Source organism: Dissoconium aciculare, assembly GCF_010015565.1.
Source record: "Dissoconium aciculare CBS 342.82 unplaced genomic scaffold K489scaffold_7, whole genome shotgun sequence".
Classification (NCBI taxonomy): Eukaryota; Fungi; Ascomycota; class Dothideomycetes; order Mycosphaerellales; family Dissoconiaceae; genus Dissoconium; species Dissoconium aciculare.
In genome coordinates, this window is record NW_022984957.1 from 285963 (window position 1) to 308615 (window position 22653).

At 51.5% G+C, this 22653-nt stretch overlaps 6 protein-coding genes across 6 annotated transcripts; 3 read left to right on the plus strand and 3 right to left on the minus strand.

Moving 5' to 3' along the window:
• Window positions 1–686: 686 nt before the first annotated feature.
• K489DRAFT_370887 (P-loop containing nucleoside triphosphate hydrolase protein) lies at window positions 687–4858 on the minus strand (the record flags this gene model as incomplete). The annotated part of the gene is made up of 4 exons (XM_033603193.1): window positions 687–2285; window positions 2338–3186; window positions 3250–4719; window positions 4745–4858. The coding sequence occupies 4 exons, from the start codon at window positions 4856–4858 to the stop codon at window positions 687–689; spliced, it is 4032 nt and encodes a 1343-aa protein (XP_033459034.1).
• A 515-nt stretch (window positions 4859–5373) lies between these two features.
• Window positions 5374–7465, plus strand: K489DRAFT_401801 (uncharacterized protein; the record flags this gene model as incomplete). The annotated part of the gene is made up of 2 exons (XM_033607033.1): window positions 5374–5398; window positions 5430–7465. 2 exons carry the CDS (start codon window positions 5374–5376, stop codon window positions 7388–7390), a joined length of 1986 nt encoding a protein of 661 aa, XP_033459035.1. The 3' UTR covers window positions 7391–7465.
• Window positions 7466–7938: 473 nt separating this feature from the next.
• K489DRAFT_339309 (O-acetylhomoserine ami) lies at window positions 7939–9665 on the minus strand. The gene is made up of 3 exons (XM_033602242.1): window positions 9451–9665; window positions 9284–9393; window positions 7939–9233 (listed from the first exon to the last, which is right to left on the minus strand). The coding sequence occupies exons 1-3, from the start codon at window positions 9577–9579 to the stop codon at window positions 8000–8002; spliced, it is 1473 nt and encodes a 490-aa protein (XP_033459036.1). The 5' UTR covers window positions 9580–9665; the 3' UTR covers window positions 7939–7999.
• A 240-nt stretch (window positions 9666–9905) lies between these two features.
• On the plus strand, window positions 9906–12673 carry K489DRAFT_431888 (alpha/beta-hydrolase). The gene is made up of 3 exons (XM_033608462.1): window positions 9906–10239; window positions 10292–11040; window positions 11098–12673. Exons 1-3 carry the CDS (start codon window positions 10144–10146, stop codon window positions 12209–12211), a joined length of 1959 nt encoding a protein of 652 aa, XP_033459037.1. The 5' UTR covers window positions 9906–10143; the 3' UTR covers window positions 12212–12673.
• On the minus strand, window positions 12496–13689 carry K489DRAFT_320911 (homoserine O-acetyltransferase; the record flags this gene model as incomplete). The annotated part of the gene is made up of 3 exons (XM_033601501.1): window positions 12496–12749; window positions 12822–13279; window positions 13343–13689. Coding segments are annotated over 3 exons (1059 nt in total), but the record flags the coding sequence as incomplete, so codon positions are not given.
• Window positions 13690–14339: 650 nt separating this feature from the next.
• On the plus strand, window positions 14340–22370 carry K489DRAFT_370892 (acetyl-CoA synthetase-like protein; the record flags this gene model as incomplete). The annotated part of the gene is made up of 4 exons (XM_033603194.1): window positions 14340–15746; window positions 15803–18302; window positions 18356–19077; window positions 19134–22370. 4 exons carry the CDS (start codon window positions 14340–14342, stop codon window positions 22368–22370), a joined length of 7866 nt encoding a protein of 2621 aa, XP_033459039.1.
• Window positions 22371–22653: the final 283 nt, after the last annotated feature.

Consider the following 22653-nt stretch of genomic DNA (forward strand, 5'->3'; position numbering starts at 1 on the left):
GAATGATCTACCTCATTTCTCCAAAGCAGCAGCGTCCAGAAGTCCCTCAATCCATTCCTGATGCCCGAGTAGAAGCCTGCTCGATCGCTCCTTGCGCAATTGTGCCGCCAAAGAACCTATCTGAACCTCGTGCGTGAGGATCCGCACGCAGTCATCTCCAACGTCCTCGATGAGCCAGCCATGGTAGGTCTTCAAGTCAGATTGCGAGGGGTCTTGTGAAGTCGACCTTCAGGCTAGACCGCCTGCATCCCTTTGCGTAGGTGGCACGGCATTCGTCACAACACAGCGGAGCTCTGGAAGGTCGAATCTCCTTGTGTTGAAAACAGAGCCCTCCTCTGGTTTAAGGGATTACCCCGACGAGAGACACTCTGTCTTGATATCCGCAGGCCATCGTAAGGGATCGCTCAGTTGCTCCCAGACGTCGGATGCCCTGCCTTGATGATACTAATCAAAGCCTGCACTGCGTCAATATGTTGTATCCGGTTGTCTATTACCATCGCGTTTCTAGTTTGTATCGAACAAGATCTTGGAATCATCTTGGAACGCATCGTTCTTCTTGTCGTCAATTGAGTGCAGGACATAATATCATCATTGGTATCGATGCCCACATGTGCATAAGGCATCGATTAAATGAGGCGAGGCATTTCCTTGACATCAGATACTGTTTTACATTGATGACTGATATGTCACAAAAAGTCCTTCTCGGTGATCCCATTCGCATTACACATATCCCTGAATAGATTTCCCTGTTGCCAAAGAAGCTTGGGCGGCCCCAGCTCAATGATCTGGCCCTTGCTCATAACACATACACGGTCGAAATTGATGATCGTCCGCAACCTGTGCGCGATTGCGATCAATGTCTTTCCCTGGAGGTCATGGGCAAGGGTATGCTGAATCATGGCGTCGGTCTGTCTATCCACACTGCTCGTGCCTTCGTCTACGAGGATGATCCGCGAGTCTCGGAGAAGCACGCGGGCGAGGGCCAGTAGTTGACGCTGTCCCAGTGAAAGGTTGGCGGCTTCTGCTTCAACTGTATCGTCGAGGTGGATATTGATGACCGGTCTGCCAGACTTCTCGGACTGCGAAGTCGGATCGCTTGGATTGAGATGGGCTTGTCGAAGCGCCTGCCAAAGCTCGAGGTCGGAATGACGGTTCTCGGGGTCAAGGTTTGAGCGGATGGTTCCCTGGAACAAGGTCGGATCTTGAGGTACTATCGCCAACCTTGAGCGAAGTTCTTTGAGGTTGACGCTAGCTATATCGATGCCATCGATCGTGATATTGCCGCTCTGCAGATCATAGAGGCGGAAAATCGTGCTGAGGATGGTGCTCTTGCCTGCTCCTGTGCGGCCGACAATCCCGATTCGCTCGCCAGCGCGGATCTGCAGCGAGAACTTGTCAATGACGACTGGTAAGTCGGGCCGGTATCGCATTGTGACATCGCTGTACTCGATTTGACCTCGTTCGGGCCACGAAGGTCTTAGTTGTGCGGCGGTGAGACCTGCTGTGGTCTCGAATGGAACGGACGTGGCATACTCGTGCAGCCTTTCCGTGCTGGACATTCCATTCTCCACTTCTGCAAAGTACTTTATCAGAATTTGGATCAAGCCACCCAGAGACATACTGTAGCTTAGAACGAGGCCGCTGACTGAAGGCGAAACTGAAAACTGGTCGATTGCCACGAGAAGTGCTACGGTGAACGTGAGAAGGTTTCCGATGCTGTCCAGCCGTACTGCAAGCCATCTCTGGTTGGCAAAAGTCAAGAAATATGCGCTGTGACTATCATCCAGCGCCTTGTACAGACTTTGCACAAATTTTGCCTGTACTCCATATGCTCGAATAGTGCCGGCTCCGATGAGGCCTTCGCTGAATCGTGCAAAAGATGCGCCTTCCATGACCGCATGGTGCCGCTTTATCTCTCTGGCACTCTTTTGGTAATATGAAACAGCCGCGATGATTGCTCCCGTGCCTACGAAAGCGGCGATCGCGAAGTGATAGTAGTAGATGATGATGAGGATCACAGAACCCAGGATCGCACTGATCATAGTCAGGAATTGTCGGACTGCATCCGTAAGAGTGTTGTCCAGGATATCAACGTCACCACTGAAGCGTTGAACGATTCTACCGAGAGGTGTTCCTTCAAAGAACGGCACGGACGCGGACATGATCCGCCACATCGCCTCGTCGGAGAGGTTACGGCTTGCGCGAATGCCAACCACGGATGGAAATACCGACGATATGAACAGCAGGACTCCTTGCACCACGGCAAGACCTGTGAATATACCCGCCTGAGGGGTCACGTCAGCATTTTGATCGGCCGGTCGGTCAGATGGCACTTACATAACCTCCGATATTAAATTTCCATTGATCAGCAACCCACCAAGAAAGCCATTGATTCGTCATGATGTTTGCTGACCTGAAAAGAATTTGTGATAGAACGACCATAGAGACGGCCACCATACTACCAGCTGCCTGCAGCCAGATGATGTAGATGCGCCATGGTACTGTCTCCACCACAGCAGTGTCGGCACGATATAGTGCTTCGACCTCATTGCCCCGCTCAGCTGAGTTCTCGGGTTCGACGGCTTCTTGGACCGCTGTTTTGACAGTACTTTCTTCTTGTCGTACACCTTCGTCTGCAGAAAGTGCAGAAAACGTCGTCAGCTGTAGTTGCTCGTAGGTTCCCACACCTCTGATTTCGCCGTCTTCCATCCAGACAATGCGATCACATTGGCGGAGAAATGTTGGGCTGTGCATAGCAACAATCCTACACTTGGATTGCAGGAGACCACGAATCGCACGACGAAAAATATGCTCTCCGACATGAGCATCTACAGCAGATAAGACGTCATCAAGTATGTAGACATCTGCATCAGCGTATACAGCTCGAGCGAGGCTGATCCGTTGTCGCTGGCCGCCTGATAAGGAGATGCCTCTTTCCCCAACTTCGGTAAGATCTCCTCTAGGTAGAATGCGGAAATCAGGAAGAAGAGCGCAGGCCTCCACGACGCGGTCATAGTGGGCTGAATCATATGGCTTTCCAAATAGAATATTGTCGCGAACAGTTGCGTTTTGAGCCCAGGCGTGCTGTGGACAATAAGCACGAGAACCGTCTAGCCGAACGGTGCCATGCTCTAATCGCATTTCTCCAGCAAACGCTGACAGCATAGATGACTTCCCGGCCCCAACCTGTGACGTCGATGCGAGTCAGCAAAGAAAGATAACGATGAGCATTCAAATGATGTTGCTTACCCTGCCAGCAATGCCGATAAGCTCACCTTTTCGCAGCTTGAGGCTCACGTTCGACAATTTGAAGACGCCTTTCAAGTCAGAATTTGAAGACTTCGGGCTGAGCTCCTTTACGGAGCTGGCCTGCGTCTCAGGTATGGTGACCTCTTTCTTCCGGCCTCGCCAGTTTTTAGAACCTTTTTCCTCGTCTTGCACAGGGACATCTCCCTCAACATTGCATTCCCATGTGAAAGCAGCAGCTTCGGTCTCGATTGCCAAATCAGCTTCCCTTGAAGGAAGAAAGCGGTCAGAAGACTCTTCCGCAAGCAGAAAAGTCTTGACACGCTCAAGGGCATTCAGACCATCCGAGCAATGACCTACCGCTACTGGGAAATAGTTCAGAGGCGTTCTGAGTGCGTTAATCAATGCCACGGAGGAAAATATTGTTGCCGGAATCAATGTGTGTCCCGTGACCACATAGACAACGACTATTACGAGATTCGTCAGTATGGGTAAGGACACGCTGACACTTTCCAAGAACGATCTTAAAAGGTGCAGGTGCTCCGAAGCGCGACTTTCTGCAGCACGCAACGGCTTGAGACGCGACAGAAATACATTCTCGACCGCGAAGACTTTGATGAAACGGAAAGCCTGGAGCATCTCTTGAGTAAGCCCGACTCTGGCGTCGGTGCTCTTGCTGATCTTGATCCGAGCGGTGGTGTACATTTTGGTTGAGTGTACCACAATTGCCATGCCTATAAACAGAAAAGCGATGCCGGGCAATGCACTGTAGCCCAGATTGACGATCAACAGTGCGCTGGTCAGCAAAATTTGTAAGGGAGCGGACCATAAGAAATGTACCAGCTCCAATCCTTGCAAAATCCTGTTGGCATCTGTTCCGATCAAGTTCATGATGCGGCCCTCTGACCATCCTATCGGATCCCATACTATTTGATCATCCTGAGAATCTCGACGGTACGCATCACCACTGCCACCCGCCTTAGCCCGTCGTGAGATCCTTAAGGACTTCAGGAATATCATGGACGTCAAAGCGCCGCGAGTCTGGCCTCCCATCAACGACGCGCGGTAGTGGAAATGGCTCACAGTGAGACTCTGAATCATGAGCATTGCGGTGATGCCGAAAGTTAGCCCCAAACCGACACCAATTGACGGTCCTTTGCTGCCGACCTGACGCGCATTGTACGAGTCTTGTGCGTAAACAAGGAGGTATCGCAACGTGAATGGCGCAACGACTTGTAATATTGCAGTGAGAGCTTGGCAGATGGCGCTGAGCCAAAAGTCATAACGAAAGGCTTCGTAAATCGCACGAAGCATCGGATAGCTAGCACGCCTCTGCACATGTCTGCGAAATGCGTTTTGGAGTTTCGCCTGTATGAGACTGGATGTGCGGGCGTCATGTACTGTCGGTATATCATTCCACTGTAGTCGACGCCGGTAACCCGTCTGAAACGGCATCAGTTCGACGCTGATGACCTAGATTTCACCACTCACAACTCACCTGCATTAGAGGATTAAGCCAACTGAACAAGACGCTTGCCCAAATTCCGGCTTCTTGTTCTGCGCATTGAGCGCGCACAGCTGGAGTTTCCGCTACGTGACGTTTTCCAAACATTTTGAAATCAATTCCGCCTTCAAAGCGATAATTTTGAGCGTGAATTGGACACAATCCGAGGTGGTGAAATATAAGCGCATCGACTGCTGCAAGTACGGACGTCACGTGTTGCAGTAAAGATGGTAAAGTGCATGCAGATCACAATGCATGGCGGGCGTCGGTGAAAATGACCAGCGACCAGTGACGAGATCTAGCAATAACGACGAGTAGCGTCGAAGTGTTGATTTCGAACCGGATGACGACAGCATCTTCCTGATAGCGAGCGATTTGAGTCATGTATTCGGCGTATTTCAAAATGTCGCGTGTGGTGATCGACGCCGTTGCGGGCCTGAAGTTGTGGTGGCCCTAGAATCCACGACTACTTCCTTGGAGTGAGTGCTTCACATCGACGCGCCTATTCGGAATGCACGCCCGCGCTTTTCATGCACCGATTACGTCATGCAGAGCCACACGATCCAGTTGATTTTCTCGTCTCCTACACGAAGTGGTAGGCCAGCCTCGTGTACTGCAGAATCATGATTCGTATTGACTTTCGACACAGTGAGCGCGAATTGTAGAAGTTGGTTCGCAGATTCGGCGATTGATGGACACTTACGAGTGCTGTTTATCCAAGCTGAACATGTTCGACAAATCGAAGTCGCAGAAAAATCTTGGAGTATCCGTGTGGCCGACACAGAATCTCAACAGGTCTCGGATGACACAACAGTGATAAGCGAGAGTGCGAAGCTGGTCGATTCTTTTCTAGGCATCTTTCAGGCGACGTCAGACATCTCTGAATCCCAGGCTCTTGCGGCCGCTTTACTAGTGCCGCAGAAGAGCGGGTTCGTGGGCCATTCGGAGGTGTTCACACAACGTCTAGCTGGATGCCAGCTATTCAGCCACATCCGCAGCTTTCTCGAGCCTCTCGCAGAAGTAAAAGCCGTTAAGCTTGTCGATGGCTCTTCTTTCCCGACCCTTCAACAGGCTATCTCCGCCAGTGTTGGTGTCGTTGCGACAGAAGCCGCATTGCTAGCAAGTAACCCAACACAGGTGATTGACGAACTTCGTCGTCGATTAACACTTCAATGGTGCTTCTCGGAGCCGCTGGCTCGCAAGCGTGTCATCGTCATAGTGGGCTACGAGAACTTGGATGCAACCAAAAGACGTTGGTCCGCATTAGCAGCGCTCGGCATTGCAGTGGTCATTCTGAGCACTGGTAATTGGTGGGATGACAACCATGGGAAATATCACGAGCTCCGGGAGCAGTTCATTCCCTTCGATATGACGCCAGACGAGGGACTGTCGAAACGAATAGTCGATGCCATACGCGCGTACCCACTGCCTGTGGATGGATTGTATGCCCCTTCGAACGACCCCCTACTCTTACCAGCGGCGAGAGCTGCTGAAGAGCTAGGCCTGTGGACGTTGAGCTCGAAAGCTCTCACGATCTCAACAAATAAATACTTGACCAGCCAGCTCTTCGAATCGACCGCGTCTCGAGTATGCATCGTCAGGACAGTGGCTGAATTGGAACTGCGGATCGATGGGCTCAGTTTCCCTGTGATTGGGAAGCCATCCTGTGGACGCTTCAGTGAAGGTGTTTTTAGGGCTGACACTAGCACTCAACTTCGTGAAAAGGCATCCCGAACTTTGAACGATTTTGATGCTACCAACGGCTTATTGATCGAGCCATTCTGTGATGGACCGGAGGTTGATGCGAACCTCATACTTCTTCAAGGTGAGCTGTTGTACTCCGAAGTCGTAGACGACTTCCCAAGCCCTGGAGATCTGCTATCCGGCGATGCAGCGGGGTCTTTCATGGATACACAGGCCGTCATCCCATCACGCCTACCCTCGGCGGAGCAGAGTGCCATCATCGACACTATGAGGGTCGTCATCGCAAAGCAGGGTTTCCATACTGGAGTGTTTCATTGCGAAGCTCGAATGCAAGGCTCATCGATGGCATATGTGCTTAAGCCTGATTCCGTTGTGCCGGATCTCGAATACGTCAAGCAAAAGTCGACTGCGTCACCGGAGGTTTTCCTCCACGAGGTCAATGCCAGGGCTCCTGGCTTCATGAGTAGTGCCATTAGCTATTTCGCCCAGGGCATTGATTTCTGGGCGCTTTCCGTATTGTGCACCATCAACGACTGGACTCGTTTCAAGGCTTTAGCTCAACCTTTCTTGCCCAAGCCGCAGCATGAGCACGCCATTCTCGATGTAGTTGTCATTCCCGTACGACCTACGCTTCTTCGAAGAACCTTTCCTCAGCGCAGCGGCGACAATTGGCATTACGCAGTGATCGATTCCCAAAATGACCCGCTTCCAGCACTCTTGAAGAAAAATCCTGATCTGGCGCCCTGTGTGATGCAGAACTACGCTTACGTATTCAGCTCGAAACCTTTTGGATCTCGCGAAGATACTTGGGATTGGACGGCGTGTGTTGTGGTCAAGTCCTCTAAGAGCCGTGACCATGCCATCGAGACATCTTCGCGTTTGCTCGGCCTGTACAAATCACATGTTTTAGAGCAAGACCAAAAGGCTGCGCAGTAGACTAGGTCATAGCAAATTCATGTTGGCGAGTACTTTCATCGAAGTGCCTAGATAAGCGTGACATATGAATGACACGGATCCAAAAATACTTGAGAATGCGTGATGTCGAGTGGTCTTCTGTATCTCGCTTTTGGTTGCATGCTTCCGCAGAGCACGACTGATACATCACATGGTCTCGGTATGGCAGTGCGCTCTCCTACAGTCGGCTCTCCAGAATGCTCTTGCGATGCATCCTGATGGGTATCGATGAGACGCCAATGCTGACAGATTCGAGAGACGGGATCCATGGCTGCCCCATGGTGATGACATATTGCGCACAGACCGTTTCCGGCAAGCAACGCGACTTAATGCGTGTTCTGGGCCAAACCCTCCAGTGCTCGCTTTTAAGGCCTTGCTTGTCACGCTCACATTCACGTGTATAGTATTCACGTCGAGCAAAAGCTCGTCACTACGTTCAAGATTATTTCTTTCTCAACGATCGCTACGAGCGATCTGTGGAAGCCTTGCTCGAGCACAGTCAACATGAATTATTCATGTGTGAAATTAGTCCACGAAGAATTTTATCACGGCTTTGTTCAGGTAAACTCGCCAACCAATGATCTTGTATATTTACAAAGGCCCTGTTGCCGGAACAGCATTCCCCTTGGCAATTACCTTTGGACCCTCGCCGTACAACGCAGTAATCATCATAGCTTGTGCAGCCGCAACGTGACTCTTCTTGACTGCATCAGAGGAGGCGGTATCACCGGCAGTGCGTTTCTGGCTTTGTTCGAGGGCATAGGCGATCTCAGCTTTGAGATCGTCGATGTGCTCGATGCCAACAGATACGCGAATATGGTCTTCGGTGACTCCCGCTGCCCACCGCTCAGCATCGGTAAGCTGCTGGTGGGTGGTTGTCCATGGGTGTACCACCAATGTTTTGGAGTCCCCCAGATTGGTGCATGTAGTTATGAAGTCGAGAGAATCGCAGAAAGCAAATCCGGCATCTCGTCCGCCACGCACGCCAAACGACAACATCGATCCAAAGCCGCTGCGGAGGTACTTTCGCGCATTTGCGTGACTCGGGTGTTCTGGATCACCGAGGTAAGATACCCAGGTCACGTTCGGTTGCTCCTTCAACCAAGCTGCCAGGGCCTCAGTGTTCGCCGAATGTCGCTCACAGCGAAGGGCCAAAGACTCGATGCCGATGAGTAATTGCTGCGCTGCCGTGGCACTAAGACAACTGCCTACATCTCGAAGAATCTCGAATTGTACGCGCACAGCGAACGCTCGCCGGCCGAAGGATTCCCACAGGCTGAGCTCTCCACTGCCTTCTGCCGAAGCGTCGGCATGGAATTGAGGGAAGCGATCGCGGTTTTTGCCCCAGTCAAACGTGCCCGCGTCGACTATGAGGCCACCCAGCGTTGTGCCGTGGCCGCCAATCCATTTTGTGGCGCTGTGCAAGACCACGTCGGCTCCGTGATCGATCGGGCGACCGACAAACCCGCCACAGCCGAAAGTGTTGTCTACAATGAATGGAATTCCATGGTCGTGAGCGATCTTGGCGAGCGGAGACATATCCGGTACTTCATACTTTGGGTTGCTGACGGTCTCAACGAAGATGAACTTAGTCTTACTGTCGATTTTTGCTTCAAAACTTGCTGGATTCGTGTCGGAGATGAAGCGGCACTCAATGCCTATCTGCGGGCCCAATGCCTTGAACAAGTGATAGGTACCGCCATGCACGGAGGATGCAGACACGATGTTGTCGCCGACAGCTGCCAGTGCCATTAATGTCATCGTCACTGCAGCAGTTCCGGATGCTACTGCGACTGCCGCCACGCCGCCTTCCATCGCCGCAATACTTCATAGACATCAGCAGATCGAAGGATCAAGTCGTACAATCTTTCTCACCGATTCTCCAAGACAGATACTGTCGGATTTCCAATACGCGAATAAATCGGGCCTAATTCTTGAAATTCTAGCAACCTAGTCCCATGCTGGCTGTCATTGAATCCGAACGCCTGGTCGTTGGGTTAGACGAACAGTCGGTTCAGCAATACCACAAATCTCAAACTCACTGCTGTGTTGTATATAGGCGTTGCACATGAGTTGAGTATATCTGGCATTCGGCCTGCATGCAATTGTCGGGTCTCGAACCGATGTTGTGAGGCTCTTGGCCTCTCAGCCATTTGTGTAACCGCAGGCATCTTCAATTGCCAATGATACTTTGCAAAACCCGGACGACATGTTGGCCCCCGTCGGCGTATCGTGCGGAGAAATAGTACTGACAAATATCCTTCTACATCACTATACTGACGTCGAAACAGCACACAGACGCCCTGAGGCCGGCCTCAAGCAAGCCAATTTTAAGGCCGGAAATGATCCACCGGGTGAAGAGGTGAAGTTGGGGTTAGTCAACCCTAAAGGACGACGGCCGTTCTTTGCACGTCCTACTTCGTCGAGACCTCACACCTCACAATGACTTCATCTAGCATAGCCAGTGTGTCCGAAAGAACGGATCGTCGTAACGGTCGACACAGGAAGCTCGATTATAAGCCTCAGACCGAACGTACGCGATGCCTTATTCAGAAGTCGCAACCTGCACGGTTGAGCACTACATCGTCTTACATCTCAGGCTCTGAAGAGTTACTTGACAATCTGGCGATCACAGATCGAACCTGTAATAAGTACGAACCTTGTAATTCGTGCGCACAGCCTGTGTTGCCGGTATCCAGTGCAAACGCCGACGGCACAGCAAGCGACTGCTCATCATGCCTACACCACAAGCATTCGGAACATGGAGGTCCCCATTGAGTTTGGATATGCTCTGTGAGCCTGACCTTCACATCGATGGAGCTAGGATACTTGTGGGTCACGGTGAGACTGTGCATTAGATTTCAAGCTTATTGATCGTATCAGAAATCATCCGGTGCGATCTATACTGTAGAGTCCTTTTCGGGAAACAGAACTTCCATCTTCCTGCTGAACCAGGATATTCAAGATGATGTGAAGGAAGTCCTGCCAAGTCCGTACAGTGTTGGTACGATTGTGCATGGCTACGGCGGAGCTGCGTTCACTCTTGACGAAGAGAGAAATTCAATCATCTTTTCCAACGCTGTTGACCATGGAGTTTACAGGGTATTCCTCGATAGTTCCACAGTTGAACCAGTGGCAACAAGTGCGCATGCCCACTTTGCTGACTTTGCCGTCCATCCAACAAGTGGGTTAGTCATCGCGATCCGTGAGACACATGAAGGCAAAGAAGTCAAGAATGAACTCGTCGTGATTGGCCCGGGCAACACAACCGCGATTCTGGTCAGAGGTGCAGACTTTTATTCTAGCCCTCGATTCAGCCCCGATGGATCTCGGATGTGTTGGTTGGAATGGAACCATCCATCTATGCCTTGGACGGGAAGTCTGCTTTTTGTGGGAGACGTTCATTTACTGGAGGGCTCGCTCGAGATTATAAACTCAAGACAGGTAGCCGGGGCACGATTGAAAAGAAGCATCAGCCAGCCAAGATGGAACAGCGATAGCTCCCTCTTCTTCGCCGATGATATCTCTGGATACTGGCAGTTGTTTCGAGTCCATGAGGACGGTACCGTCACTCCTGTGGTCTCTGGGCTCGAAGAGACCGATCATGCGGGATCCGAATTCAAGCTTGGGAGGTTGGTCAACACCTTTGCAAAGAGCAAACAAACCGGAAGTTCGCTGACAGATTTCAGCTCTACGTACGTGTTTCCAAACTCTAAAACCATTGCGCTCGCGTACGTCAAAGAAGGGACATCACACCTCGCTTTGGTTGACATAGCTTCGGGCCGTTTTACGCCATTGGCCTGCCCACTCGTCGACATTCAGTATGATGCTCTCTCCGCTGATGGCCGGGGCAACGTCCTCGTGGTGGGCTCATCAGTGATCGAAGGCCATGGTTTGTATCGAATGACGACAAGCAGTGGTCAGCTCGATCCCATTCGGCGCTCGCATTTGCGCCTGGGTGCTCAGCAGATATCAATGCCCAAGGCTATGCAAATCCCACGCACGCTTCCAGGTACACACGGTATCATCCATGGTTTCCTTCACCTACCTTACAGCCCAGAGTACAAAGGGCTTGAAAATACACGGCCGCCTCTCGTTGTCCACGCTCATGGTGGTCCGACGAATCACTGGCGAGCTGGATTTAGCCCACAAGTACAGTACCTCACTTCTCGTGGATTTGCAGTCTTCCTGCTCAACTATGCTGGGTCTACGGGTTATGGAAAGCAATATCGGGAGCTACTCAACGGTCGATGGGGCGAGCTTGACGCGGCTGATGCAGCCATGGCTGCCGAATACCTGGCCAATGTCGAGAAGTTGGTCGACGGGAACCGCATGAGCATCGAAGGTCCAAGTGCAGGAGGTTATCTTGCGCTTGCAACCGCAGCTCTGTTTCCGCAGACTTGGCGTGTTTCCATTGTCATGTGCGGTATTTCGGATGTTGATTCCTTCTCGCTAACGTCGCACAAGTTCGAGAGTCAATATTCCGAACACTTGGTCTTCGGCGAGCAAGGCGATGAGATGAGCCAGGAAGAGCGTAAGGCTCGAGGGATTGCCCGGAGCCCGATTCACCATGCACGGAACTTCGATTCTGCTGTGCTCTTGATCCACGGAAATACAGACACCGTGGTCGTGCCAGCGCAGGCCAAATCTATGCATGAACGCCTTCAGAGTGTATCAAACGAAGTTGAGTTGATTCTCATTCCTGATTGGGGTCACAAACTTCCAGCTGGAGACGTACTTCGCGCAACATGGGCAGCTCAGGAAAGACTGTGGATGAAGCATCTCGTGGAGCCATGTGTGTGATTATTTCCAATCAATCAATCACTTGCCATCTGCGCTATCCAATTGGTGACACCTTCAATTTTCTGCAGGCTACAAAGAGCTACCACCATGTGTATACCATTGTTTCTTGTGAGTGCTCGTCTACAGGCATAGGTCAAATCGGACAGGGCACTCTGATGACTCATCAGAAACTACTTCTTGCTGATGACTAATATGCTACCCGCTCGTGTCCTGGGTCAAATACTTAGGAGGTAGAGTCAAATGGAATGTCGTTCCGCGTTCTGCTCGAAGACTGGTTATCTCAGCTATGAAATCACAGGCAGATGCTGATACATGAAGTCTGCCATGAGCTTATTGATGCGGATCGGCTCCAGAAGAAAGGCGTCGTGACCCTCCTCGCTGTCAAGGATATGGAGCTCTGCCTTTGGGATACTCTCAGCCATATTCCGCTGCTCGATGGGTGGGTAGAGGGTGTCGCTCGTGATGCCGATGATGAGCGCAGGCTGCCGAATGCATATAGCCTCTGCAGTGTCAGTAGGTGACGAAGCCGTTGCGGAGTCTCTCCTGCTGCTGTGCTCTATATTGTCATCATTCTCATCGCTGGAAGTCGCAGCGCAAACGTTACGGTTACTAGGCCGTCGTATCAGATCGTGGCTGTCCAGCTTGTCCATAATCGCAAGGTAGCAATTCGCATCGAATCGCGACACGAACTTTGCTCCCTGATAATTCAAGTAGCTTTGAACCGCATATTGGCACGTGGGGTCATGATTGGCGTCGGGGAGGAGACGGTCTTTGCGCGGAAATCGTCTGTTGATGCTTGCGTAGGACCTGTACGTCATCATCGCGGCCACCCTGGCTGCGGCCAGCGAAGCGGGAGCGTCCGAAGATTGTATGATGAGATTACGCTGGAGGTGATTTTGGCCCAATGCCCATGCACTTTGCTGTGCTCCACATGCCATGACAATGATGGACTTCACATACTCGTCGCCCAGATAGGCCCATTCCAGAGCCTGCATACCGCCCATCGAACCCCCGATGACGCACGCCACCGAGCGGACGCCAATGTTGTCGAGCACAAGTTTGTGGAGACTGCACGAGTTAGCCTAGGTCTACATGAAGAACGCGGCGCCCTGTGTAGGAAGGCAATCTCACCGAACATCATCACGAATGGTGGTGATGGGAAACTTGCGGCCCCACGTTCCTCTCGCCGGATCGTTGTCGATATAAGAGAGTGGGCACGTTGAACCGTAGGGAGAACCGAGAACGTTGAGGCAGAATACACATAGTCTCGGATCATTCAGGACCGCATCCGGTGTATCAAATATCGACTTCCACCAACTGCCCTTGGGATCTGCGTTGCCAGTCATTGCATGGCAGATGACCACGGCATTATCCCTGCGCTCATTCAAGGTGCCGTAGCAGGTGTATGCGACGGTGATGTTTGACAACACAAAGCCCGTTTCTAGGCGGAGAGTTGGGATTGTAGCGTATCGTTGTTCAATCCCAAGATTGGTGATCAATGTATTGTGAAAATGGGCAGGGTCGACATGGCCTGCGCGCAATGGTGACTGGAACGATGTTCAGCAACAGTAGAGGTGTTTAGGTTGGATTTTACTTTTGCAAATTCACAACGGTAAATTGCCGCACGTTATTCGGAATACTGACTTACAGAATCTCCATTTGAAGAGACATTGAGACGTGGCGGCGACTTCGTTCGAGATCGCTCCTCCGAGACGGTGATAGCATGCATCATGGTGATGTCGAGGCACCTGACCGAGAGGGACGGCGCGTCCAATTCTCAAACGGGACAATGACATGTCATGCATTGTGTCCGACTTTGACGATGCGATTAACATCGCTCCAAGACGTGATCTCTTCGGTCGCTCACTCCTGCATTATCTGTCGGGCCCCATGGTTACTGGCCTTAGAAATCTGCTTACGTTGCGCAGAGCCCCAAGCGACAAGATCATGCTGCTGCTAATGCCAGATAGACCGACCAGGTGCTGTGGAAATGCTGATCAACTTCAATCTCTACCGTCAGCATCCTTGACCAAAGAACATGAGCAATGTTGTTTGGTTACACGGCCTTTAATTCATGAAAATTCCAACGAAGCGCTGTTGTCGACCACTTCCCAACAGGTAAACAAACATGGTCGGCATTACTAACTGGACACCTCGGGAGGTCGTTGCATTATCACCACCTGGAAATGGTCGGCAGGACACCCCATCACCCACCGGAACAAATCACAGCTCGCCGGCCTCTGGTCTAGCCAGCAGAAATGACTCCGTCATTTTCGTGGAAAAGTCGATCCCCACGCTCTCGCTTTCGGCCGATCGTATCGAGGACGCAAATTCGACGTGGATGCCACTTTGCGATATGATTGCTGCGGTAGACCCTGCCCGGCCAGCAATTCGTTCCCCTGAGCTCAACCTTAGTTATGGGGAGCTCATGCGAATAGTAGATCGACTCGCTCAACGAATCCAGACTGCACTCCGCCCTCCATATGAGAATCAGATTATTCCTATCTGCTTCGAGGAATCTCCATGGGCAATAATCTCTATGCTGAGTATTCATCGAGCCGGCGCCGCTTTTGTTACACTGGACAAGCATTCTCCAACAGCCAACATAGAGAACGTACTAAAGATGACCGAGGCTACGCTTGTCATAGCTTCTCGTACTATCGCGAAGAAACGGGCGGAATCGCTCAAACACCAGAAAGTGATCTTTGCAGCCGAAGTGGATTCAGACTTTGCACAAGCCGAGAGGCCGCTGCTTCCTGCGTCCACTGATCGTCTCGCGTACTGCCTGACAACAAGCGGCAGCACCGGGCTTCCAAAGGGCGTCTTAATCCGACAGGAGGCGATGGCTCACAGCATCACGGCGCACAGTCATTTCTTCGGCATCACACCCGATTCAAAGGTCCTCCAGTTGACATCGCTTGTTTTTGACCCCTGCCTCACAGAAATTTATGGATGTCTCCTCAACGGTGCTTGCCTTTACATCCCCAAGTCAGAGACACGGTTTGAGGGCTTGGACCTGTACGTCTCTTCGATGGGTATCAATTGGGCATTTTTGACTCCCTCATTCGCCCTTTCGCTCGATGCTTCAAGATTTCCATCTTTGGCAACACTAGTCCTAGGCGGAGAGGCGGTAACACAAGAGTGCGCTGAGAGATGGGTACCTCAGAGGCGAGTCATCAATGGCTATGGGCCTACCGAATGCTGCTGCTTCTGTTACGGTCGTGAAATTCCCACCGACTGCAACTCTCCTTCAACCATAGGCCGACCTATCGGATGCGAAGGATTTCTTGTGGATCCGGAAGATCACAGTAAACTTGTTCCTGCTGGTAGTGAGGGTGAACTTGTTATCCGAGGCTCAATCCTCGCGGACGGCTACTTGGGCGATCCGACTCGAACAGCTGCTGCCTTCGTGCAATTCCTGGTTCGTGGCACCGAAGAGTCTGATAAGAATGGGCAAATCATGTACAAAACGGGCGATATTTGCCGGTTGAACCCGAATGGAGACATGGAATATATTGGACGAAAGGACTCTCAGGTAGGTCCAAGACTTTGGGGCTTGCAAATGCTTCGCAGAGCACTGATTTCCTCTAGGTCAAATTGCGCGGACAGAGAATCGAATTGAAGGAAATCGAGATGTACCTGCAGAGACTCGACCAGTCCCGCGTGTTCGTGGTGGATGTCATCGAATCTCCAATCGGCGGGAGCATTCTCACCGCCTTCTACACTGCTGGGAGACTTGCCGAAGGGAAAAGAAACCCAGTCGTCTTAGCTGATGAGTCCCGTTCAGAGACTGTTTCGCGATGGAGGGACAGCCTTGGAGCTGTTCTCGCCCGCTATAAGATACCGAACTTGTATCTATATCTCGAGAGAATACCTCTTTCACTCTCCGGAAAAGTGGATCGCAAAGCCCTCCGTCATCTTGGCCAAACGTGGCAAGCTCAGCAACGATCATCGCCTACTTCGAGCGTGGTAGCGAAGCCGCGAAGCAAGAATGCAGAAATCATTACGAATGCATGGTCACGTGCCTCGGGCGTTACGGTCGAAAATATCGATCCCGAGAGCAGCGTGCTGACGTTCTCAGATTCCATCACTGGTCTTCGAGCTCTGAGCTATCTGAGGACTTCGGGTTTCAGCCTCAGCTTTCAGGACGTCCTACGAGCTCGATCTATTCATGAGCTAGCTGAGCTTGTTGGCCCAGCGAAAAAACCGGCAGCCGCAAGCGATAGCCCAAATTCTGGGGCATTCGGCGATAATAATTTTGCAACCACAGCCCTTTTGCAGCAAGCCAGCAAGAGCTGCAATATAGACCTATCGCAAATTGAGGATGTATATCCCTGCACGACACTCCAAGCCAGCTTGGTGGCGCTTAGCTCTGCCCGAGAGAATGCCTTTGTTGCGACATACCATTTCCGATTGCCAAAGGGAGTGATTCCTGATTTGCTGCGACACGCCTGGAAGACTGTGATTGCGGCCAACCCGATCCTCCGAACGCGGATATTTGTTGACGATTCGCACAAGGCATGGCAGGCAATCGTAGCAGCCGATGTCGACTCGATACTTGACTATACACACGAAATGCCCATTGGAGCTTACGGACAGGCTTTGCACCACGTCTCTTTAGACACCAACGAGGACGTACTCAAGCTACGATGGGATGTGCATCATTCTATCTACGATGGTGGCTGTTTATGGGATATTTGCCGCGATGTCAGCATACTCTACACAAATCAGACGACGCCAGCGCCTGGCAGGCCGCCCTTCTCCGCTTTTGTCAACTATCTTGCTGGACGTGATTATGACACTGCAAAATCTTTCTGGCAAACTTCTCTCGGTGGTTTCCAAGGCTCGGCTTATCCGCCTTTACCGCATCAAGGTTACGAAGTGGATGTCAAGAATCAATTTCATTTTGCCGGCAGAAGGGTCAGATCGCGTGTGCCCGGAATCACCGATTCGTCGTTAATGCGCGCCGCCTGCGGTCTATCATTGCGTGCGTTTCATGATGCGAACGATGACGTCGTTTTCGGTGTTACAATCGACGGGCGGCATCATGCTCTGCAAGGCATTGAGCACATCTTCGGGCCAACGCTGTCAACGATTCCATTTCGTGTGCAGCTCGATAGTTCCCGAACAACGACCGTTGAGCGTCTCCTTTCCGACGTGCAAAACATGAGCATTTCTCTACTTGAGCATGGTCACGTTGGTGTAGCTGACATTCGTTCATTTGAACCAAAGTCGCCAGCGCTCGTAGCTGCAACAAGCTTCCAGACGCTGTTTGTGGTCCAGCGTCCAGGCGCGCATGATGTTCCACTATACGGCGAGCCAATATTGTTATCACAGGAAACACTTGCACATAGCACGGAAAACATCGACGCGTACCCCCTGACCGTCGAGGTTACACTCGAGAATGAGGATACTTGGAGCGCTGTTGCTCATTTTGACAACAAGGTCATCAGTGAAGAGCTAGTTGAGTCCTTCATGCGCCATTTCAGTCACATGTTGGTTACTCTAGGCGAGGCCGATCCACTTGCGCCCTGCGCACAATTACCAAATGTGCCATTGAGCGATCTAAATCTCTTGCGAAAGTGGAACGAGCTCGCGAGTGTGGCTTCCATCAACTCCACTTTACACGACAAGATCGATGAGGTCGCCATTCATCTGTGTGACAAGCCGGCAGTAGTCTCCGGCGCGGAGACCTTGACTTATGCCCAACTCATGGATATGACTGATAGACTGGCGACCTGGCTGCTCCAGAACGGTTGTGGCTGTGGCGACCTTGTCGTACTTGGATTTGAGAAGACCATATGGAGCGTGGTAGGCATGATCTCGGCCATGAAAGCTGGAGCTGGCTTCGTCCCTCTTGATATGGGTCATCCTCCCGCGAGACATGCCGAAATCATCGCGCAGACACAACCATCGATCATCCTGACCTCCCGGCGATATGCTCACGATTGGCCTGACAATCGGGCTGCCGTTGTTGACGCGACATCTATCGCGCAATTGTGTGTGGGGCTGGCTACTAAGCGTAACATCGTTGATCCTCGAGATGCAGCATATGTTCTGTTCACTAGCGGCTCCACCGGTCGTCCAAAAGGTTTGTACCATATAAAGTCTCTCGTCTGTATGCATGCTAATCTTGGGTACCAGGAGTCGTGATTCAACATTCCGCAATTCTGACCTCATTGTATGGGTTGAACCGGTACCTTCAAGTCGATGAAACTACGCGCGGCGCACTATTCGCCAGCTATGCATTTGACGCCTCCATTTTCGAAATTTTCATGACCCTCCTGGTCGGCGGCACTGTCTGTGTCCTTGGGGACGAAGAACGGCTCGACGGATTCGCCGCTGCATGCAGTCGCATGAACGTCAACTTCTCGCTCCTCACACCGACGTTTCTGCGAACACTCCTCCCCGCAGATGTGCCGACTCTGAAGAAGCTCTGCACCGGTGGCGAGGCGATAGACGAGGGCCTTATCAAAGTATGGAAAAACAGCCTGCAGCTTTACAATTGCTATGGCCCAACCGAAACCTCGATCATTGCCACGATGTACCCTTACAGTGAAGGCGAATATAACATCAGGACGATTGGGAGACCAACGTCCGGACCAGCGTGGATTGTGCGGCCCGACGATCATACTCAATTGGTCCCTTTGGGTGTGGCAGGTGAACTTGTCGTCGGAGGATCGCTCGCGAGGGGATATCTCAACGATAGCGTTAAAACTAACGCAGCCTTCGTCGACTCATCCGGTACAACACTATTAATGACTACCAGCTCAAGGACAGGCCGTATCTATAAGACCGGTGATCTGTGCCAGATGAGCCGGACGGGCGAGATCAATTATCTCGGTCGTATCGATACTCAGGTGAAGGTCAGTGCTTCTCATTCACCCATTGTTTAAGCAGCAGGTGAAGCTAACTTGAACAGATCCGAGGACAACGCCTTGAAATAGGTGAAATTGAGACACTACTTCGTCACGAATCGGTCGGATCAGCCATCGTGGTTTATCCGCGATGTGGTCCTCTGGAGAAACGATTGGTGGCTTGTTTCACCTTCTCATCTCACGGTGAGCGAAATTCACATCAGTTGAATGTTGTGCACAAATCACGTCATGAAGCAGCGCGCCAAGTCATCTCTGAGTGCAGAGCTACCATTCAGAAGAACCTACCGACATTCATGATTCCCACTGCCTGGGCTCCCATCGATCAGCTCCCCGTTCAGGCATCACACAAGACCGACCGCAAGGCAGTCACAACCTGGGTGGAGAACCTTTCACAGGAGTCGGCAGATGTGATCGATACCATTGCGCATGACGACAGCGAAGACATAGCTGAATACCAGGCACCTGCCACAGAGGTAGAACTTATGCTACAACAGATCTGGTGCCGGGCACTGAATCTCTCGGCCGAGAAAGTTCCCGTTGACCGTGGCTTCTACTCACTGCAGGGCGCAGACAGTATCGTTGCCATGCAGATCGTTAGCTTGGCTCGACAGCGCCGCCTAAAAATCACGGTAAGAGACTTACTCGTTCACTCCACCATTTCCAGACTCGGCAAAAACGTGACGTTCGGTGACACTATTGCTGCTGCCCCGACCCCCAGGAACATCCATCGGCCCTTTCCCCTGTCCCCGGTACAAATGTGGTACGCGAGCATGGCCCCAACAGAGAAGCACTACTTCAATCAAAGCTTTCTTCTACATCTGCAGAAGCCGGAGTCTGCCGATGCATTGCGGAACGCATTAAATCTCGTAATTCAACGACACGAGATGCTTCGAGCTCGCGCGCTACGCAACCCGGATGGCACTTGGTCTCAAATTATCCTCAAAGATAACTCCTCATTTTCTTTCCAGCATCATTCTCACGCCAAAGACTGGAACGAGCTGCTTTCCATAATCGGCGAGGCGGAGGCTTCGCTTGATCTCATCAACGGTCCGATCTTTCGTGCTGATATGATCGAGATCGATTCGGAAGAGTATCTTTTCCTTGTCGTTCATCACTTCTTTATCGATCTAGTCTCTTGGAGGATCGTCCTACGCGATCTAGAAGAAATTCTAGCGGGCCAGAATCCGCTCCACAGCGACTCACACTCATTCCAAGAATGGTGCTCGTCTCAAGAGATGCTCTTGAGAGTAGGAAAATCGGCGTCATCGACTATGGAACGACCGGTCAATAATCCCTTCGACCATCGTGCTTTCTGGGGCTTAACCTCGAAGGATAATTCATATGCGTCGGCCACACGTCATGCGTTTTCCCTGGATATGCAGACCTCACAAAAGCTCCTTGCCATGTCCAAGGGAATAGATCGACCTAGCATCACAGATGTGTTCCTTGCTTCCATCGGCCTTACCTTCCACTCACATTTCCCTGAACGACCTGCACCAACGGTATTTTGCGAGGGTCACGGACGGCAAGCCCACCACCACAATTTGGATATTTCGGATACGGTAGGCTGGTTCACGACTCTGTATCCTATCCCCTTACAGGCATCTGAAGGACAGGATCTCCACAGCTTGACATCTCATGTGCACGCCCTGCGCCAAGCACAAGCCTATGATGCCGAGCGATGGTTTGCAGCCAAGCAGTTTTCCTCTAGTCCGCTTGACGGAGTGAACATTCCGGAGATCTTGTTCAACTTTACAGGTAGTTTCCAGAGTCTTGAATCATCAGACAGCCTTTTCCGGAAAATCATCCTCGAGGAGGGCGATCTGCTAGATATGAGCCCGAACATGCCTCGCTTCGCTTTATTCGACATCTCCGTGGACGTCGTTGATGGTTGCCTGTCAATTGCGGTGATTCACAACAAACAGATGGCCCGTCAAGACGCGATTCAGACCTGCTTTGTGGATCTCAGACAACGCCTTACAGCGTACGCTGCTGAAGACTTGCTGACCCCGGCGTTCATGTTGCCATCGCTAACACCTGAGGCTACACGAGCGATGCTTGGTTCTGTAAAAGGCTCGATCGAGGACGTGAGCAAAGTATCTTCGATCCAGAAGATAATGCTGGGTGCTCAGACTATGAACAACGAAGTCTATATTCCTCGGCTTGTTCTTGAGATGACACGAAGTGATGTCGCCGAGGAGACAATCGCATCTGCTTGGCAGCACATCATCGAAAGGTATCCGTCACTGCGAACTGTGTTCCGCAGCTGCAATGACGAGCTATACCAGATAGTCACCTCCACAGCCAGCTCTACAATTTCCGTTGCCTCAGGAAATGAGATATGGACTGCGCAAAGAGCTCTGGAGACGCAGTGTCTGGACTTGTCCCAGCAAGAGCTCCCGCATCGCCTGCGCGTGTTCCCGAGATCAGATGGACGTTCATTGCTCCTGCTTGAGATGAGCCATGCCATTGTCGATGCCGCAACCATGGGGAACATTCTTGATGATCTTTCAACTGCAATGCAAGGTGTTCTGCAGGCTTCTGATACTGAAATTCCGTACACTCTGTATGCTCGGGGTCAGTCCGCAAGGCCGTCCATAGAAGCACGACAATATTGGGGCAAGCTCTTACAATCCTCTCCACCGACGGTGATTGGAAAGGCTGACCTGCGTGATTCTGACTTCGTTCAAATTCGCAAAATCGACCTCAAGGCCTTCACCACCACCTCATTCGCTTCTCACGGAACCAACGTCCCTGCTGTCGCACGCCTCGCTTGGGCCACGGCCCTCGGTGATCATCTCAATCGACCTGACATCTTGTTCAAGGCCGTCGTTTCCACAAGATCTCAGCAACGTACTGATAATCAAAAAGCATGTGGACCTTGTATCACCTTCCTTCCATGCAGAATCATCTTGGACAGGACTCAAGCATTACACGCCCAGACATTCGAGCATCAAGTAGAATTTCTCTCATCTCTGGACCACCAAGCAGCAGCTCTCGAAATCGAGTGTCCGGAAGCAGACACCATTATCAACATCCGCACAGAAGCGCCTGAAGCGAGCTCACATGCCCGCATGTTTAACCTTGTGGACGCCAGAGATCCGTTTCACTTCTCCATCGTTGTCGAGATTGACTTAAAGCTGAACGGGGCCGTGGAGGCTCAGTTCACTTACTGGAGAAATCGCGTTGATGAATCAATGATCGCGGAGCTCGACGCAGCTTTCGTGCGTGCGATGCATGCTATTTCCGATGACCTCAAGTCATCGAGAGTGTTAAGTTAATTTGGCAGGAAAGATCGGCTTCGTCTTCTTCTCCAACTCGCATCTCCCGCTTGGAATAAAATTTGTGTCCAACGCTTGATAGACATAGACATTTGAATACATCTGGTTTTTCTCTGGTGAGTTACCATCGTGTCACCCATCGTGATCGCAGAAACGCGTTAGGCAAAATATAAGCTTGGGATTAGGGTTTGGGTTAGGTGTAATCTCGTGGCGAGCAATTTAGTGGAACGACAATCTGCGATGGAACATTCAACGTTCCTGCTTTTCGCTGACGACCCTAGGA

Bases quoted from the DNA above. Each gene is read 5' to 3' on its own strand.
- K489DRAFT_339309 (XM_033602242.1), bottom strand. From the start codon at position 9,579: ATGCCTGCGGTTACACAAATGGCTGAGAGGCCAAGAGCCTCACAACAT. The intron at 9,394-9,450 runs GTGAGTTTGAGA...CCCAACGACCAG, and splicing joins CGCCTATATACAACACAGCA to GCGTTCGGATTCAATGACAG. The intron at 9,234-9,283 runs GTGAGAAAGATT...ATGTCTATGAAG, and splicing joins GTATCTGTCTTGGAGAATCG to TATTGCGGCGATGGAAGGCG.
- K489DRAFT_431888 (XM_033608462.1), top strand. From the start codon at position 10,144: ATGCCTACACCACAAGCATTCGGAACATGGAGGTCCCCATTGAGTTTG. The intron at 10,240-10,291 runs GTGGGTCACGGT...TGATCGTATCAG, and splicing joins TCGATGGAGCTAGGATACTT to AAATCATCCGGTGCGATCTA. The intron at 11,041-11,097 runs GTTGGTCAACAC...GACAGATTTCAG, and splicing joins TCCGAATTCAAGCTTGGGAG to CTCTACGTACGTGTTTCCAA.